Source organism: Equus przewalskii, chromosome 10 (assembly GCF_037783145.1).
Source record: "Equus przewalskii isolate Varuska chromosome 10, EquPr2, whole genome shotgun sequence".
Classification (NCBI taxonomy): domain Eukaryota; kingdom Metazoa; phylum Chordata; class Mammalia; order Perissodactyla; family Equidae; genus Equus; species Equus przewalskii.
In genome coordinates, this window is record NC_091840.1 from 59,038,427 (window position 1) to 59,051,044 (window position 12,618).

At 59.8% G+C, this 12,618-nt stretch overlaps 1 protein-coding gene across 3 annotated transcripts; it reads right to left on the bottom strand.

Moving 5' to 3' along the window:
* Nucleotides 1–1,297: 1,297 nt before the first annotated feature.
* Nucleotides 1,298–7,749, bottom strand: RNF112 (ring finger protein 112). 3 transcript variants are annotated; one of them, XM_070561149.1, is made up of 14 exons: nt 7,369–7,749; nt 7,140–7,180; nt 6,121–6,406; nt 5,723–5,929; nt 5,492–5,620; nt 5,184–5,288; nt 4,400–4,450; nt 4,049–4,105; nt 3,895–3,969; nt 3,640–3,757; nt 3,309–3,475; nt 3,175–3,228; nt 2,969–3,043; nt 1,298–2,854 (listed from the first exon to the last, which is right to left on the bottom strand). In XM_070561149.1, exons 1-14 carry the CDS (start codon nt 7,420–7,422, stop codon nt 2,384–2,386), a joined length of 1,890 nt encoding a protein of 629 aa, XP_070417250.1. In that variant the 5' UTR covers nt 7,423–7,749; the 3' UTR covers nt 1,298–2,383. The 3 variants fall into 3 exon arrangements, with proteins under 3 accessions (XP_070417250.1, XP_070417248.1, XP_070417249.1); XM_070561147.1 differs by having other exon boundaries at nt 3,309–3,496; nt 7,369–7,714; XM_070561148.1 differs by having other exon boundaries at nt 3,309–3,493; nt 7,369–7,633.
* Nucleotides 7,750–12,618: the final 4,869 nt, after the last annotated feature.

Consider the following 12,618-nt stretch of genomic DNA (forward strand, 5'->3'; position numbering starts at 1 on the left):
CTCTGAGCTTTTGTAAAAATAGGTACTCTCCATATTACATGAGATGGTTTTAAGGCTTCAGCGAGATGATATTTGGGAAGATGCTTTGAAGACTATAAGGCATAAGACCAATACTACTTAATATGACTCCTCTTGCCTCTGCAGAGCACTCCACACCCCGAACTCCGCGGGGCCAACGCCTCCCCTTCAAACAGCAGGGAGAAGCAGCCCCACTGCAGTTCCCTCCAGCGCCGCTGGGTGGCATTCTAGCTAGACAACACCCTCCCTCCGTGACTCCTCTGAGGCCCCTCCAGTCTTGAGCCTGCCAGCCCCCAAATCTGGGAGGTTTTGTAGCTCATGTGTCTGCCAGATGATGATAAAAGGACCCGGAAAGATGCTTCCAGGAAGCCTTTCTTGACAAACACCACACATAGTCTAGACCCACCCCACCCCGCCCCCCAGCCCACTCCTCAAAAGTTAGAGAGAATCACCCTCAGCCCTCCGTCTTCACCCCACCCATCCCCCACCTTGGCTTTGGGATTTCTCTGCATCATTATTTTGTCCCCAGCTTGCTAACTGCAGCTTCTGCTGTTGAGCCATGTGTCCCAGACCACTTCCTTCTGCCTCTGTCCGCCCAGCACTGTTTCCCAGAGCTGGACCGGATCGAGGGGAAGAAATCACCAAAGAGGAGCATGTCAATTTCCGCGCATGAGCCTCACGACACCCCTTCTGTGTCTGTGGGGGAACGCCAGCAGGGGGTCGGGAGTTCAGGGCTCCCCTGCTTCTGCCATCGGTCAACCGGGGAGTGCTAGCTGAGCCCTCCCGTCTGTGGCTTGCACCTGCAAGAAGCAGGGTTTGGATGCAGTGCCGCTGCTGTAACTCTGAGACGGGAAGCTGAGGCGGGGAGGAGAAGCAGCAGGTGGACGGCTGACCCCCCGCAGAAGCAGTTCTGGGCTCCTCCACCCTCCACGGCTTTAGGACTCCCCGTCTGTGCCTCCACTACCTCCTTCTGCCAGGACAGATGCCACCTGTTCACAGGGTTATCTGAGGCAGAAGAGACCAGAGAGCAGGGACCCTGAGTCCTAGGGGACAAGCCTGAGAAGGTGGCCGTGCCCTTGGCCTTTGGCCTGAGTGAGCCCTCTTGCATCTCTCAAGTGGGGGCCTCATACACTCAGTTCCCAGAGCTCTTGAATTTTGGTCTCCCTCTTCCCATCCACAGGTCCCCAAAATGGAGTGCCTCAGTTCACCTCTCCCCGCCCCAAAGCCCCCTGGGGTCTGAATTCAAGAATTGTTACAATAACTTAGGGGGAAGCTGACATTCAAGCACAAACATTTTATTTTTCATAGAATGCACCCATTAATCCTTTACAGCTTAATAGCCTGGAAGTCTTCCTAGTAGGACTTTCCGCCCCCTGGGAGAGGCGCTGCAACCTCAGGTTCCCTGTGGGGCTGCACCCGGGTCTCCTGCTAGGGCGCAACAGAGGGGTCTTCTCAAAGGCTCGGGGAGCAAGGGCGTGTTCAGGGTGGGCTGTGTCCCCTGTGCGGTCCCTTGCAGGACGTTCACAGACTGCTAGAGGGCTATCTGTTTTAGCTCAGCATGCAATGACAGGTGTTTTTCTTTGGCATTTAATCCGTTGCTGGGACGGCATTCCACAAAGAACAGGGGCACGCTGCCGTCTGCCCAGGCTTGACAACGGGCACAGCCACACGGGAACATCGACAGGGATCTCGTTCGAGGTGCACATGCGGACTCCCTGGGCTGAGGGAGGAGGGGCGGCCCTCTTTTGTTGTGTTGGGGCCACTTTGGGAAGAGTCGTAGGAGCGAGATCCTTCACTCTGGGGTTTAGGCTGCTGTCCACCACACCCGGACTCTTCACTTTTGCCCACTGGCCTTTCCTTCTGTCTTACCCTCATCAGTGCTCCCTGTCCTGAACACTGAGGTCACTCCACCTGGGGCTTCTCCCATCTGTGAAAGGACAGGTCCCCTCTACCCAAGAGGAGACTTCCAGAATGGCACCTACTCCACCTTCCTACAATCCAAGGTCATCTGGGGAAATACGCCAGGGTGGGGAGGGTGGACCTCACTCTCGGTGGGAGACGCTGGGGTCAAGTTTATCTGGGAACCATGGCAGGTTAGCAGTCATCTGCAGCCAGAAACCGGCCCTATAGTCTATTCAACGCCCCCAAACCCCCAAATACTTCCTCCCGCCCCAGGAGGCCTCCCCAGGGTCCTGGAGCCACCTGTATTCTCCAGTTCAGCCAGCCGCCAAAGACAGTGGGCATTCACCCAGGTCAGTGTGGTACCTGGGGACCCTCAGAACACCACCCTCAACCCCTCCTCTCGGGCGCTTCCTTCCCTACCCTCCTGGCATCTCTCCCTCCCGTCAACATCTCCTGGGGGCTGTTACTCCTCCTGGAGCAGAGGCTCTCGGTCCCCTTCTTGCACCCTCTCATCCTCTTCCTTCTCCATGCAGCCCACGGTAGCAGCCAAACCAGCACCCACACCACCCCCAACCACAGCAGCCCCCGTGGCCCCCACTGCAGCTCCAGCTGCCACCATCCCAGCCTCTGCAGCCAGTGCCGCTGCCGCCATGCCTGCGCCCACCACGCCCCCCGCCAGGCCCATGAGCCCAGCCCCCACGGCGCCCCCCACGGCAGCCAGGTGGCCACAGAAGCGCATGGTGTAGGAGTCCATGAAGATCTTGGCCTCGGCCTGCAGCTCAGCCTCCAGGGCCTCTAAGGCCTGCTCTCTCTCCTTGCACAGCAAGGCTACACCGTGGCGAGCCAGGATGGCATCCTTCTGGGTGGAGAGAAGGTTCCGCATGGTGTCGGGCAGGACCCGGAGCGCAGAGAATATGCGTTTGGTGGCCATATCCTGTGACAGGGAGGAGGAAAGAAGGCGCCCTGACCAGGAGACCCAGGAGCCCTCCCATGCGTGGGCCCCACCTGGTGGGACACCTGGCCTCCCGCGCAGCACCTGCGGGCTCACCTGCTGCCGCACGTATTCCTCAAACTCCTTTTTGGCAGCTTCCACAGTCCTCAGGTCGTGCAGCTGGGCGGCCATCTGTCCACAGGAAAACCCAGGCTACCTCCCTCCTTCTGCCTGCTCTGGGCGTGCCTATTCTTCATCACCATCCCAGGGCACTTCGACCTTGCCTCCCTCCTGGCCCTGGATCCTCCTGGGGAACTCCCTACCTCGTCCGGAGAGGTGAACCCTGGCCCCGTCCTCCCCATCCAGCCGGAGAGGTTCTGCAGAGACATCATCAGAGGGGGTCAGGGTGGGCAAGGGGCCAGGTGGGGTCTGCTGGTCCTTCGGGGGGGGTTCGCACCTTGATTTCCTGAGCTAACTGCTGCCCTGTGAGCAGGCGTCTGTCCCCCCTGGCCACGGGGCGCCCCTCGCTCCAATACCCCTGGCAGCGGCTCTTGGCATGCTGGGGGGCGGCACTCAGCACATCCAAGACATAGGCACGGAGGTGGTGGGAATCGTCATCTGTGTCTGAGGAAGAGATTCCTCCTGCTGAGGAGACCGGGGGCTGAGCAGGACCGGGCTTTGGGAGGAGAAAGGGTATCAGAGGCTGGGAGACGCTGGCTAGTGTGAGGGGGCTCCGGTGGCCCGGAGGAGGGCAAGCTGGGGAGGCCTTTGCCCCTGGGGACACTCACCTTCCGGGTTTCCGTGGGCTCTGCTTGCCCACCGCCTCCCTGGAGCAGGCAGGAGGTAACAGCGGGCTCGCCTCCCTTGGAGCAGCTCCTGAACCTTAGGGTATTTCCTGGATGACTTCTGAGAGATTGGGGAGCACTCTGAGCTAGGGGATCCAGCCTCCAGTTCTTAGCTCGCCTACAGGACCCCTCCTGGGCTCCCCTCACCTCCTGCCCAGTCCACCCGCCCCCTCCATCCCCTCCTTCTGCACCACTCACCTGGATGATGTCACCCACATGCCCCTGCCCTGCCTTGTTGGCGTGGGATGAGTCACGAACTAAGAGATCCAGGTGCTGGAAGAAAAGGGGTCCTGACACCAGCAGCCAGAGGGTGTCAGGATCTGGGGTGACAAGTCCAAAATGGGTGTCTCACCTGGATTGGCACCATGCCATAATGCCTGCCCATCACCTCAGCCACATGGACAAACATCTAGGGGCAGAGCAGAGGGTCACAGCTGGGCCACTCCAAGGACTGTGCCTCCCCTCGCCCCCTGGGCCCACCGTAGGACCCATGCTCCCGGTTCTCAGCTCCAGGGCTCTCCTGTCTCTCCCCCAACCAGGCATCTTGTGCTTCACCCTCTACCCTCAAGCCCACCAACCCAGTTCCAGTGTCACGAGATCCTAGGCCAGAACTGGAAGGCACCTGCTTCCGGTTGGGCCAGTCCCCTGGCCTTATAGTCAGGGCAGAGACGGGTGGCACCCCCAAGACCAGATGTCCCCTCACCTCCAGATAGTCCAGGTCTGTATCCTTCAGCTCCTGGGAGGTGTTGAGGATCTGGAACCAAGGAGAACAAGGAGATGGAAGAGCATCTGTGAAGGCAGAGACACTGGGAAGACCCCGGTGAGGAAGGAGCTCGCAGGCACTCCAGGCGGCTCAGGCCTGGGAGAGACCAGCCCAAGGGGCCTCCACAGCTTGCGAGGCTAGACCGGCCTTGAGGAATGGAAGGCAACCTGGGAAACGGTCCTGCAAATCTTCAGCTGTCCCCAGGGACCTTCAACGAACCTTTAGAACAAACCATGCTCCCACCTTCACTGACCAGGGGCACTCACCAGGGGCAAGCTCCTGCCCCGACCTGGGCCCATCTCCTAATCCTCCAAGAGAAGAGGTTAGCAGTGCCTGCCTCGGGGCGCCGTTGGGGTCACGAGATGGGACAATGGGTGCACGCCCAGCCCAGCTCCCGTACAAAAGTTCATGGAAGTCCTCCCCCACTGCCTTCCGCTGCAAGGATGCCCTTGACCCCCAAGGAGTGATCCCCTCTACTGCCTCCCCGAAGCAGCTTAAACACGCCCCGCAGAGCAGGGCCTAAGGGGACCATGGGAGCCTCCCGGCGGTGGGGCAGATGGCACCGCCCCCCTTGCAGGGACACCCCCAGAACCTGTTGGGACCCCGGACACAAAAGCTTGTGAGAGCAGGGTGACCATTCCCAGTGTGCTGAGGGCCAGACCCGACTGAGATGCCCCGGGTCTGGAGGAAGCTGAGCTGGGGGGGCGGGGGGCTGCACCCTCACCTGGTAGGAGCTCAGCATCGTGGTGAGGGCACACAGCTTGGTCCTTGTTTCTCTGCTGAGTTCAGGGCTCATGGCATCTCCCGTGTCTACCAGGAACACAGCCACCTGTGTGGGAAGCAGGACGGGGGACAAACAGAGGAGCCAGGCCTGCCTCACTCCACCATACTCTCCCCCTAACCTCTGCCCACCCCATCTTCTCACCTTGCCCCCAAAGATTTTCTGGGTTCCCCTCCTCTTTGACCATCTCTGTTCTCTCTCTTACCCCTCCCTGACCCAATCTTGACCTCTGCTGCCCTTTCCCCCCTCACCTTCCTCCCCTCTTTCCCCAGCAGGAAGGGGTGGCTCCACATCCATATGCCCCTGGTGAGGCTATTGGCACCCCACCTGAACCCCTGGAGGGACCCCCCTCCTCTGGGCCAGCCGCTCTCGCCGGACTCCTGTGGGGCAGACAAGCGCAGCATCAGTTGGTACATCGTGGCCCCATTCCCCTCCCAAAGCCAGGCTGGGACCCCGAACCTACCCCCCAGCCCCGCCCTTACCAGGCCCGGCAGGCCCCGCAGCAAGTGGTTGAGGAGGAAAGTCTTCCCTGAGTGCTGCTCCCCCAGGACAGCAAGGAGGCAGACAGGGGTGTCCCGGGCCAGGGGGTGCTTCAGGCAGCGGTTGATGGCCCCCATCCTCAGGATGAGGCCTCCGGAGGCATTGATTCGCACCAGCAGCAGCGGTTCTGCCCTCACGGCACAGGTCTCCTGGGCCAGGAGGAAGAGGGTCCCTGAGCATCCAGCTTTGGGCGTCGGGACCCAAGTCGGCAGTGTGTCCAACCCTGAACTCTGTTCCCACCCCGACATTCCAGAATAGGGCCGAAGCCCCCTGCCTCCTCTGGGATTGGCCCCGGGTCTCTCTGTGCCCCCCACTCCGCGGTGAGGCCGGGTCCCCTGACCTGGAGCACGGCGGGCAGGGACTTCTGCGGCAGGAGCTTCATCTTCTCCCCCAGACTCCGGAGGCCCTTCTTCTGCTTGCATATCTTCCGGCACTCGGGGCAGCAGGGTGGCTCGCAGCCCGGGACGCGGTGTGTGCTGAAGCACCGCGTGCAGAAGTCGTGGCCGCAATCCAGCGAGACGGGCTCGCGTAGCCTCTCCAGGCAGATGGAGCAGGCAGGAAGCTCCCGGGGGGCTGTGGGCCGGGGCCCCAGGCCCAGCTCCAACTTGGGGAATGGCGTGCGGGACCTGGGGTCAGAGCGGTGTGTGGGGTGCAGGGGCACAGGCCAGGGATTCAGAGGGCAGGCTGCTCCCAGAGAGACCATACTCTGCCCATTCCTCACTGACTTGTACCTCAGAGCTTAGGGATCCCAGAGTGGGGGCAGCAGAGCAGTGGGGAGAGTGAGCCAGACAGGGAGAAAGCCTGCATGGAACCCTGGGTCTGCCACACCACCACGTACCACCAGGGGCAAGCTCCTGCCCCGACCTGGGCCCATCTCCTAATCCTCCAAGAGAAGAGGTTAGCAGTGCCTGCCTCGGGACGCCGTTGGGGTCACAAGATGGGACAATGGATGCACGCCCAGCCCAGCGCCCATACAAACGCTCATGGAAGTGCTCCCCCACTGCCTTCCGCTGCAAGGATGCCCTTGACCCCCAAGGAGTGATCCCCTCCACTGCCTTCCCGAAGCAGCTTAAACACGCCCCGCAGAGCGGGGCCTAAGGGGACCATGGGAGCCTCCCGGCGGTGGGGCAGATGGCTCTGGTTCTTAGAAGATTCCTTCCACTCTCCTGCTTTCAGCTGGAGTCGGCCTCCCTGAGCACCCACTGATTTCCCCTGCCGCCTCCTCTCCAGCCTGGCCGATCCAGCCTCGAGCTGCCTCCCCTGGGCCGGCCCTCTGGAGGCTCGGGGCCACAGGCCTCCCTTGTTTGCTCCTGGACCAGGCCCACTGCGCCAGCCCCACCGGCAGGCCCTGCTACTTACCAACTGTTGCTGCTGTTTCCCATGAAGCTCCGTTTTCTCTCCTTGGAGAGAAAATTGGGGGAAAAAACAACAACAACAACAAAAAGGTTTTTAGAAGAGAATCTAGACTTCTATCTTCCTCCTGGGTTCCGGTGGCCCCTCATCCTCCCCCCACAGACCCATCCCCCAGCCCCAGGTGGCCCCTTCCTGCCCCAGCCCTCCTCCCCAGATCTCAGGACTGAAGACTTGCCTGTTTGCCAAGCCGGTGACAAAAGGAAATGACTGACAAGGCGGACCTCGGCATGGGAGGCTGGGAGTGGGGACAGGGTCCGGAAGCAGAGGCCAGAGACCCAAGAGACCTTCAGCCAGTGGCTGGTAAGGATGGCTTTGCTCCTGGAAGGGCTGGCCGAGCTGTGGCAGGTGGAAGCCGGGGTGGGGGATGGTCTCCCCAGGGGAGATGACTCCGTCAGAGCTGGAAAATAGATGTGACAGTCGGGAAAGAGGAGGCTGCCTCTGGACTCACCCAGGGGGAGGAGACAGGACTGCGGGAACCAGGGCTCCGGAGGAGGGAGGGACCGAGCTAGGCTCAGAATCCCTGGCAGAGGCTGGGATGCAAGCAAGCCGAGGTGGTGAGTCGCCATGGAGACGGAAGGGAAAGATAAGGACAGGGAGGGGGAGGGTGGATGGAAAGAGAGAGAAGCCATATGGATGCACAGGCAAAGATGAAACCGTGGGCAGTTACTGCCCCTACTGGCCCAGGCGGGGTCCTTCCAGGGACACCAAGCAGGGTGTGCAAAGGGGGGAAAGCACAGCCAGAGCTGCCCTACTGGACGAGTATTCACTGAGCACCTACTATGTACAGAGCCCTGTGATGCCCCAATACCACCTCTGGCCCTCACACCCCCGCCCCTGGGGGCCAGTCCCAGCTGGCACCAAGCTGGTCTCATTGGGGCCAAGTCCCAGCGGAAGCTTTCCTCAGCACCCTCACCCCACCCACCCACGCCTGGCTTCTCTGACATCGGCTACGTGTCACCTGGCATCTTCCCCTTTCAAGGGCTTTCACCCTGCTTCCAGCTTGTGACAGTCACCTCTGGACCTTCTAACCACCGTCTACCCCCCAGTGCACAGCCAGCATAAACTTCCACAAGCAGAGCTGACCCCATGTTGCTCAAACACCTGCTATGGCCCCTACCACCATCACGTCAAAATCCAAACCGCCTGGCCTGCAGGCACAGGCCTGGTCCCCCGCTCCAGCCTTCCCTCTCGCCCGCCCTCGCCTGCCTCTGCACCTTTGCTCTGTGTTCCCAATGCCTGCAGCACGGCTCCTGCTCATTACTCCTGAGAGACCCTCGGGGGCCCAGCTCAGGGGCAGTGCCCTCCTTGGAGACTCCCTGCCTCGTCCCTCCCAACTGGATGTGATCTCACCCTCAGGTGGCTTGTGGCTCAGGGACCTGATTTGTGACGGATTCAGTGTGGCCCAGACTCTGGTGTCAGGCTGATCCAGGCTCGATTCCCGGCTGACCCATACGAGCCGAGGTCCTGGGTGCCTCCCTTCACCTCTCCAGGCTCTGAGGGGTCACACTTACGTAGAGAAAGCCACTTGGCCAGGCGGAGAGTCTATTCTTAAGCCCTAAGCTAGGATGTAGAGGCGGTGGGGCATAGGATTCATACCCTAGAGAAGTGTGGTGAAGACCGCCCCCAGCAGAGGACACCCCTGCAGCCAGAGCTGGATCTTGTCCACCCCGGTCTTTTGCACTGGGGACCAGAGGGCCTCTGTCTGTGGGACTGAATCAAAGCCGGAGAAGCAGCACCATCGACTCAAGCCCCTCTGGGCTGGCAGTGAAGCCTCGCCTAGGATAGGAGCAGGGCAGAGCTGCATGCCCAGTCTCCCCTCTTGGCGGAGACCTGGGTTTTCTAAATCACCTGGGCCTTGCTTCCCTGGCAGGTAGATGCAGCGAGAGCTTCTGTGCTGGACTCTCATGGAAGTTCTAAACCTGCCTCTGTCCCAGCACGAGATCCTGGTAAGTTGCTTTCCTCTCTGAGCCTGCTTTCTCAGCAATGGGCAAAGCTGTAGCAGAGCGGATGGGCACCCAGTCTTCCCCGGGCCACACATTGGTCTCCAGGCCCTTGGGGTGCAGCCGGGAACAGAAGAGACAAGGTCCCCTCTAGTGGGCACATGGACCAGTGGGAGACGGAATGCACCACTGTGATAGAGTGAACCAGACTGGTGGGGGTCGGGGTGGGGCACAGGGGTTAGGGCGGGCTATCCTGGTGAGCAAAGGGGCAGGGAAAGGTTGTTCTAGGCAGAGTGAACCAGAGGGGACGTCACCCGCTGGAAGGAATGAAGGTACTCAGGTGGTGGGAACACTCACCAAGGCCAGAGCCAAGGAGGCCTGGGCATGCAGGACCTGATGAGTCATAGGAAGGGATACGGGCCCATCAATGGGTGTCCCAGGAGTGGTCCAGCCAGGTAGACGTGTGTCACAGGAGCATCATGCTTAGGGATGGCTATGTAATTTGTGGGCCTGGTGCAAAATGAAACTGCCGAGCCCCTCTCAGGGGCAGGAAAGTCAATCCCTCTCCCCACAAGTCCACCGCCCCAACCCATGGCCAATGAGTGACACTAAGAGAGGCCACCTTCATGCTGGGACATGCTCCGTAGATGGATTAGGGGTGAGCAAGAGGTCTCACCGAGTTTCAGCCCTGGGAGAGGATGGCTGCCACCCTGTCCCACCCCAAGGTGCCTGGAGCCAATCCGGGTCCCCAGTTCTCCTGAACCCCAGTTCAAGCCTCCAGGTGGTGGGAGTGCCAGGGAGTGGGAATGGGTAGCCCAGAACCCGTCCTGGGGAGGCAGTGGGAGGCAGGACATGCGGGGAATTGAGGCTCCAAGCCCCCAGTGCATGCTCCATTTTCCCATCAGACTCCACTTACGAAACTCAAACTCAGAGCTGAAAAGATCAAGTCTCCAGATGGCAACAACAGAACACTGACGCCCAGGCACAGGGCCTTCTGAAGGCTGCCCTGAGCAACTGCACAGCCACACTCCTGCCAAGCCAGCCCTGGGCACTCTGGCTTCTGTATGGACAAGAGGTTAGAAGGGCAGGGCTGGAAGCGGACAGGGAGGCCAGCCTACAAGGAGTGGAGACCCCACCCAGGCCCCAGGCTGTGCAAGAGATGCAGTGGGAACAGACCAGGCAGAGAGGCAGGTGGGAGAAACTTGGAGCTCGCTGTGGTAGTGGAGAGGCCGGCCTGCTCCTCTGCTCTCAGAGGCCCCTGGCAGTACCTGGGGTTCGGAGGGGAACCTTTGCCCAGCGAGGCCGACTACGAGGTCAGGTGCCGCGGCCGCCTTCTGTCCATTAGGCTCCGCAGGCCTGTGAGCAGTTCTGCAGTCTCTGACAATGTTTGCAACTTGATGGGGAAATAAGTGTTCCCAAACTAAGAAAAGAAAACCTCAAAATCAAAAGTAGAGCCAGCTCTGATGACCTAGGGGTTAAAGTTCGGCACGCTCTGCTTTGGCGGCCCAGGTTTGGTTCCTGGACATGGAACCACACCACTCATCTGTCAGTAGCCGTGCTGTGGTGGTGGCTCACACAGAAGAACCAGAAGAACTTACAACTACACACAACTATGTACTGGGGCTTTGGGTGCGGGAAAGGAAGAAAAAGGAGGCAGATTGGTGACAGATGTCAGCTTAGTGAATCTTCCTCTGCAAAACAACAAAGTAATACCCCTTCGTTCAGTGTCTGCTGCCCCACACATCAGCTCGCATTGTCACGTGAAGTTAGATTTACATCACACAAGTGCCACTGAGTGAGCAATGTTTATCAAGCACCTGCTGAGCACGGAGCACTGAGCTGGACTCCGTGGTGTCAGCGGTGACCAAAACAGAGAAAATAATAGCAGTTACGTGTTCATGCACAGCAGCAAGCAATTTGTTCTTATCAAATTCAACACTGTTAAAGGCTATACAAATCCTTTTTAAAAACTCGTGGCAAAATTTTAATTCCATGTAGCTATGGGGAACACTTGTCTTGACATGTTTGCTGTGATGTCAAGGGAGGCCTCCAGATGGTCAAAGGGCTGGGGGCCTGCCATGTCCCTGAGCCTGGCACGTAAGGCCCACCCAGGAGGCCCTCTCTGCCTGCACAGGACCACGCTGTCTGGAAGGGAAAGGAAGAAAGCCCACTCTGTCCAGTTCCCTGTTTTCTAACTTGGGTGAGGACTCCACGCAGGTCCCCCATGGTGCCCCGACCCCCCACAGGGACTCACAGGGACAGTGAAGACGACGCTGAGCCAGGCCTGGCCCTGCAATGTAGACAGGCCCCAGGTGCTGTTGGGGCTGAGAGGTGACTTCAGTGAGAGCGGTGTCCACAGGGAGGGGCTGGGGCCGGTGGGTGGTCCTGGGATTCAGGAACTTGAACTGAGGGGAGGGAGGGAGTTCCAGGCCCTGGAGACAGACTCGTTCACTATTTCATCCATTTGTCCCTTCATTCACCCAACGAACATGGACTGGGTCGGTGAGAGGTTCCGGGAATGCAGCCATTAGCAGCCCCGACAACGGCCCTGCCCTCAAGCTTGCAGAGAGTGCGAGAAGCACAGACTTGGACGGAGGCCCAAGGCCTATGCACTGACTGCACCCTTCAGTGCTAGTCTCAGGGTGGGAGCCTAGTTGCCTGTCCATTGGCCAACAGTCTGGTGTCAAAGCTTCCTTCACTGGACAGAGATGACTGTGGTGTCTGGATTCAGAAGGGGCCCAGGGAGGGCCAGAAAGAGGCCCTGGTGTAGCCCACCTGCCCACAGCTCAGTGGCCAGCAGGACAGCTCCCGGCTGGGCCTCAGGGGCAGGCGAGGCCCCGAGGCTGTGCTCACGGCAGGATTTCCTCTTCCTGCCCGAGGCAGCCGTTCTTGTACTGCCCACCAAACGGCCCTCCGTCCCCAGATCCTGAAGCCAAAACTCCTGGCACCTCATCTTGCCCTGGCTCCGCCCTCTCTGTGGGACCAGGTTCCTGGTAGCCCAGCTCAGGCTGCTTACCTCCTGACCTCCTGACCTCTGGCTCCAGCTTCTGGGCTGGGACAAGATGAGATGGTGGAGTCACTTCCAGAATAATCAGCTTCAGGAGGCAAAAACACAGTCTCCCAGCCTGGGACCCTGTTAGGGAGGCTTCTGGGTCCCCTGATGCAGGCGGGAGCCCCTTCACACACACAGACACACACTTGCACACACACATACACATACTCACACACTCACTCTCCTAGACCCCATGCAAATTCACACACACTCACAGTCAAAATACTCCCACCTTCCCACACTCCGTGTACATACCTACATTCGCTGCTCTCGTCTGTACAGACCCGCAAATGCTCATGCACACACATGTATACATGTAGTCACACCTACCTGCGCTTAGACTTACACACTCATTCCTTCCTCGAACATTAACACTCACAGGCATTCGGGTGTCCACCAAGACATCACACTCGTGCCCACTTACACACGCGCT

Bases quoted from the DNA above. Each gene is read 5' to 3' on its own strand.
- RNF112 (XM_070561147.1), bottom strand. From the start codon at position 7,422: ATGCCGAGGTCCGCCTTGTCAGTCATTTCCTTTTGTCACCGGCTTGGC. The intron at 4,451-5,183 runs GTGAGGGTGCAG...CCTTGGTTCCAG, and splicing joins CGATGCTGAGCTCCTACCAG to ATCCTCAACACCTCCCAGGA. The intron at 3,497-3,639 runs GTGAGTGTCCCC...CGGTCTCCTCAG, and splicing joins AGCCCACGGAAACCCGGAAG to CAGGAGGAATCTCTTCCTCA.